This window comes from Pristis pectinata, chromosome 10 (genome assembly GCF_009764475.1).
Source record: "Pristis pectinata isolate sPriPec2 chromosome 10, sPriPec2.1.pri, whole genome shotgun sequence".
NCBI classification, from domain to species: domain Eukaryota; kingdom Metazoa; phylum Chordata; class Chondrichthyes; order Rhinopristiformes; family Pristidae; genus Pristis; species Pristis pectinata.
The window spans coordinates 1131919-1137918 of NC_067414.1; the positions used below are offsets into that span (position 1 = coordinate 1131919).

The following is a 6000-nucleotide window of genomic DNA, read 5'->3' on the forward strand; positions in this document are numbered from 1 at the left end:
GTCATTTACCATTGAATCATAGAATGGCTACGGCACAGAAGGAGGCCATTTGGCCCATCGTGTCCATGCCAGCTCTCCACCAGAGCAGCTCTGTAGTTCCACCTTTTTTCGAGTGGCCTTACAGCTTTTTCTCCACCATATATTTATCCAGTTCCCTCTCGGCCACAATAGAAGATGCTCTCAGCACATCTGCATTTATTCTAAGATGTGTTGAGTATAACTAAGTTGATTTCTTTTGAGTTTAAAATTATGCTCTGGATCTCAAAACTGGTGGAAGAGGTGATGTATATTCAGGGTAGAATATGAACCTGACCTTGAAAATCAAACAAACTGCAAGTGCCAAATACAAAGTCTGCCAGACCTGAAACATTAACTGTTTCTAGTCCCACAGATGCTGCCTGACCTGTTGAGTTTTTCCAGCATTTTCACTTTTATTTATGAATCTAACATTCTTATCTAACAATTAACATCATTAACATGTTCATGCAAACATCTGCACTAGGTGTTTTTTCCTAAAATAGCACAGCTATCCTTGATTGAGGATTGGTGGCTAAAGAGAAGTCATTTCAAAAGCCACAGTATGTTTGCAAGCTCAGGTGTAATAATGAAAACTGATGCTAAGTTTTTCTTGATCTTCTGATCAGTTGTAGCAGTGACTAAGTTGTTAGACTGACCTCCACGGTTCTGAAGAACCATCTGCACAACAACATGCTCTGTCTGTGCGGATACTTTGTCACCTGAAGCTGCACAGTGTTACTTGTACTTTCGACCTCCTTGGAGATGCAGAATTCTGGATGAAATGTTTTCTCACCTGACAAAATTCATTTTAAGTGCCCTTAGAGAGATTTGTTGGAAAATAACTAATGTGTCCACAGAATTATTAAACAAAAGCAACATGTACTGGGGGCAACTGTAAAATAAAAGGCTTTTATTGTTTAACCCTAGCACAGGTTTGTTAGGACTAAAAATTCTGGGGAAGTTCTGGCATTGCACCCGTTGGTGGCTTCCAACTGGATCACTGTAAATTCCCCTCATTCACATGTGGAAGTGGGTGGATCTCCAGTCCTCGTGCTCCAGCTGTGGGAATCTGGGACCATGTTGCTCAGATGTTGGACAGTTGGGGGTTTGGGTTGGGTGGAGGGATTGATGGCTGGGGGCACCACACATCTTCTCCATGGCCCCACTTCCATGGATCCAGTAGAGCACAACTCAGCTAGGCAACTGGGAACTCATACTTGAAGTTTTCCTGTCCCTCCTTCCCCCCCCTCCTCCTCCTCCTCCTCTCCTCTCCTCCTCCCTCCCCCTTGTCCTCCCCCTCATCCTCCCTCCTCCCCCCTTTCTCCCTCCCCCCTCTTTCTCCCTCCCCTTCTCCCCCTCCACCTCCTCCTCCACCCCTCCTCCCCTCTTCCTCCTCCTCTCACTGACTGCAGGCTTCCTTGGAATGGTAGGACAACCCTTACAAAGAGTGTCAGGGTCTCAACATGGTAAGGGACCAGTCACAACCAAGACCCAACCATCCCACACCATGTTCCATCTGCTTCCCTCTACACCTACAACAGAAGCGGTACAGGTCAGCGGGGCCAGTGTGTGGGGTGTGTATCAGCATAAGCTTCTCTCTGATTTGATCATTTCATGGTTCTGGGTTTTTTGCAAATGCCATTATTTTAATAGCGGCAGAGAGGACAAGTTGTCATTGAAAACTCCAGTCCGTGTTCCTTGCCCCTCCTTCTTATTTTCAAAAACCTCAAAAACATTCAAGATTATGAGGAGATTATATGGTGACAGTAAAAATAATTTTCTCTGATATGCAGCCACATAAACAGTTCAGTTTCATTTAAAAAAATCACCACATTTATCACCAGGAGACCAAGATAAAAGAAAGGATTAACTTTCAGATTAAAATGTAGTTTCAAACATTGCATCTTACTTTCTGCATTTCTGTTGAATTATCGTGCTCCTCACAAGACATCATTCTCAAGACGTGAAAAGATTACTGTCACGTTTCGGTTGTGCTTTGTGGAGACATTGAAGTATTGACATTTCACAGTGAAAATCACCAGGGTCTCATCGACAAGAGATGGTGGAATATTTGGCAAGGACAAAGCAATGTTAATCAACAACTTTTTTTTAAGCTAATTGAACTAACATCTTTGCCTTGCATTTGTACATGTCAAAGTATTCTTGTAGCTAATGTTAACATTAAGACAAACAGTTTACTATTTTAGCAAATATAGAAATACGGTTGACAGAATCCCAGAAACTTGTGGTACAGTAAAAGGCCATCACACCATCATGTCCATACTGGCTGAAAAAGAGTTATTGAGACTAATTCCAGGTCCCAGCTCCCCATCCACCGTGTCGTAGTTTGCTGGAGATCAGGTCCTTAGCCAGGGACTTACTAAGTGAAATCAAGGGTTCAAGTCATGAGCTACACCACACCAATATTTCAGGCAGTGAGCTACAGCCTGCCAATATTTCCAGCAGTGAGCTACACCCTACCAATATATCAGGCCGTGAGCTACACCCCACCAATATTTCAGGCAATGAGCTACACCCTACCAATATTTCAGGCAATGAGCTACACCCTACCAATATTTCAAGCAGTGAGCTACACCCCACCAATATTTCAAGCAGTGAGCTACACCCCACCAATATTTCAGACAGTGAGCTATACCCCACCAATATATCAGGCAGTGAGCCACATCCCACCAATATTTCAGGCAGTGATCTACACCCTACCAATATTTCAGGCAGTGAGCTACACTCCACCAATATTTCAGGCAGTGAGCTACACCCTGCCAATATAATTAAAGCTTTGACGAGTCACAAATTATAAATGCTATTCTTCAGTGGTTTAAGAATACCTCCCGCCTGGTTCTGACCTGTTACTGAGTTGCTCTGCTACTTACCAGGACCCGAGTGCAATGCCACGTCCTACCTCCCAGGATCTAGCAGGGTTTTGGGACCTCCTGCAGCTCTCCATTGAAGATGTCAGCATGAAGTTTGACGAACTGCACCAGCTGAAGGCAAATGATTGGAAACCTATCGAGCCACTGGAAAAACAGGTGAGGTGTTAAATATTTATTCTATCCTGGGAAAACTGGAATTAATTGCCATCCTTCATTACCCTTTGGACAAAGTCACTGACTCAAGGGGTCCTTGTGGAGGGTAGTTATTGAGCATAGAGTCAGGCATCATCATTAGATTAGAAGGGAACTGGATGGATGCTGATCCTGAGGCAGTGATACACATTCATAGAGTCATACAGCATGGAAACAGGCCCTTCGGCCCAATTGGTCCATGCTGACCAAGATGTCTATCTAAGCCAGTCCCATTTGGCCGTGCTAGGCTCATATCACTCAAACCTTTCCTATCCATGTACCTGTCCAAGTGTCTTTTAAATATTGTTAATGTACCTGCCTCACCTACTTCCTCTGGCAGCTCGTTCAATATACAGAACATCCTCTGGGTGAAAAAGTTACCCCTCAGTTTCCTACTAAATCTCTTCCCTCTCAACCTAAACCTATGCCCTCTTGTTCTTGATTCCACAAACCTGGGAAAAAGGCAGTAACACTACGAGCTCTTATCTTGTTCAGCAGCCTCATGTGCAGCACCTTGTCAAAGGCCTTCTGAAAATCCAAGTAAACAACATCCACTGACTCTCCTTTGCCTATCCTGCCTGTTACTCCCTCAAAGAATTCCAACAGATGTGTCAGGCAAGATCTCCCCTTAAAGCAACCATGCTGACTTCAGCCTATTTTATCACACTCCTTAATAATGGACTCTAAAAATCTTACCAAGCACTGAAGTCAGGTTAACCAAGCCTATAATTTCTTGTCCTTTGCCTCCCTCCATTCCAGACACCCATCACCCTCTGCGTAAAGAAACTTGCCCCACACATCCCCATTAAACTTTCCGCCCTCACCTTAAATGTATGTCCTCTAGTACATGAGGAGAAAGATTCTGATTGTCTCCCCTCAGCCTCCACCGCTCCAGAGAGAACAACCCAAGTTTGTCCAACCTCTCCTTATAGCTCATGCCCTCTAATCCAGGCAGCATCCTGGTGAACCTCTTCTGCACCCTCTCCAAAGCCCCCATGTCCTTCCTGTAATGGGAATGATGACTGCCCTCTGTAAGAAAACTTGCTGAGGGTAGAAATTATCTCCTTGGGTCGGATGGTGTTGTGGAGCAGCCCAGATTAAATAATTTTACTTTGGTTTTTCTTCTGTGTAACAGTAATAATCACTATTTCATAATTATCTAGGAGGAAAAGAAGATTCCGCCTCCAGTACCAAAGAAGCCACCAAAAGGAAAGATCCCCATTGTGCGAGAAAAGTCTCTCGACCTTCCTGACAGACAGAGGCAGGAGGCCCGGAAACGGCTGATGGCCGCCAAGAGGGCGGCTTCCTTCCGACAGAACTCGGCCACCGAGCGTGCAGACAGCATCGAGATCTACATCCCCGAGGCACAAACCAGGCTCTAGACATAGTCCCTTGCAAAATGCCCTCTTTTTTCTGTTTACCATTGGCTCTCGGTATTTGTCATGTACATCTCTCACATTCAAGCCCGATGGAATTAGTGATGGGGTTTCCATGGTAATTCTTGTCCAGCTGCCACCGTGTATGGTCTTGCTGTTGTGTTCATTGTAGCATACATCACAGTGGAATGATTATAGTTCTGGGTTTTCTGAACTCAGTGCAGAAATCCCGACGTTCTGTGAGAGGAACCAATCCTGAAAGGTTGCACTAATTAATCCACCTAACCATCACACTCTCTCAGAGACTATTTCAGTGAAGGATCTCTTGAGGAAGAAAGCAAGTTCAGCTAAACCACGATTTTCCATTCATTGGTTTGCTCTGTGGGCTTGAGGGAAAAGCTGAATTGGTAAAACCCAGTGTCACTGAAGAGTGCCAGAGGTGAACATGGTTGAGACTAGAAGGTGCTGTGTTTTCAACAAAAAATAGGAAGAATGCATGATATGTCAACGTCACTTCTTATTTCTTAACATTCTAAGTGAACCGGGCTCCTAACAGGGAACAGGAAAGCACTCTGCTTGGTACCTGAGCAGAGTGTTCCCCCTCAAAACTATTCAGGGACTCAACTCCAGTGTGCTGGGGGAAGTGTAGGCGAACGGATAGGTATTATTCCTTGGAAATAACTGTTGCAGAATAGTTTCCTATAGAATCTATTGGGACGCAAAGTACTTTTATCCATGGTGAAAAGGTACTGAGGCCCTCAGTCTCAAGAGTATTTGCCAAAACATTTATTGCTTGAATGGGAGGTACTTAAATACTTTGGGAATGTGCTGAAATGGTATTCAGCACGTTATTGTTAACTTTTGAGTAAAAGGGTTGTGGGGTGGGGGGTGGGGGGTGGGTAGAGGGTTGGTAAGTGATCACCTTGTAGGTGGCAAATATGTGCAATAGTGATCGGCCTGATATAAACGTGCAATTACAGACATGCCAACACTGCAAGCAACTGAAGGAAAGATGTAACTTCCCCTTGAATGCTTGCCTTACAGTAGCCAGATACTGCAAGCTCCATCTCTCAACAAAGGAAATTTCAAATTAACTAACCTCCAGTAGTAACCCTTCCGTTTAATATATATTAAGGTTTTTTTAAAAGATCTTTTTATTTATTTATTCATATATCTATATACAATGGTGTAACACTTTTGAATTGGCATGCAGTTCTTTTTTCATTTAAGGGAAAACATAACAAATATGCTAGCTATGACTTGGAAATTCAATATTACATGCTCACAATGATCATTCTTTTTTGCATTTTTTATATAAGTATTAATTTAGACATTTGTAAGTGATTGGTCTGACGATTCCTGAATTCTTATTGTGTGTGTGTGTGTGTGTGTGTGTGTGTGTCTGTCTGTCTGTCTGTCTGTCTGTCTGTCTGTCTTGTATACAGGTATGTCTCTCTCTCTCTCTCGCTGTGGGTGGGTGTAACTGTGTCTGTGATCGTGTGTGTCTGTCCTGTGTACAGATG

The 6000-nt window shown here is 43.7% G+C and overlaps 1 protein-coding gene across 1 annotated transcript in view; it reads left to right on the forward strand.

Annotated features, from left to right (window-relative positions):
- The window catches only part of dlgap2a (discs, large (Drosophila) homolog-associated protein 2a), a 122518-nt gene extending 118035 nt beyond the window's left edge, over positions 1 to 4483 (forward strand). The window contains exons 10-11 of the mRNA XM_052024573.1: positions 2913 to 3065; positions 4265 to 4483. Of these exons, the coding sequence (XP_051880533.1) occupies positions 2913 to 3065; positions 4265 to 4483 (372 nt within the window). The remainder of the gene's footprint in view (positions 1 to 2912; positions 3066 to 4264) is intronic.
- The last annotated feature ends 1517 nt before the right edge of the window (positions 4484 to 6000 follow it).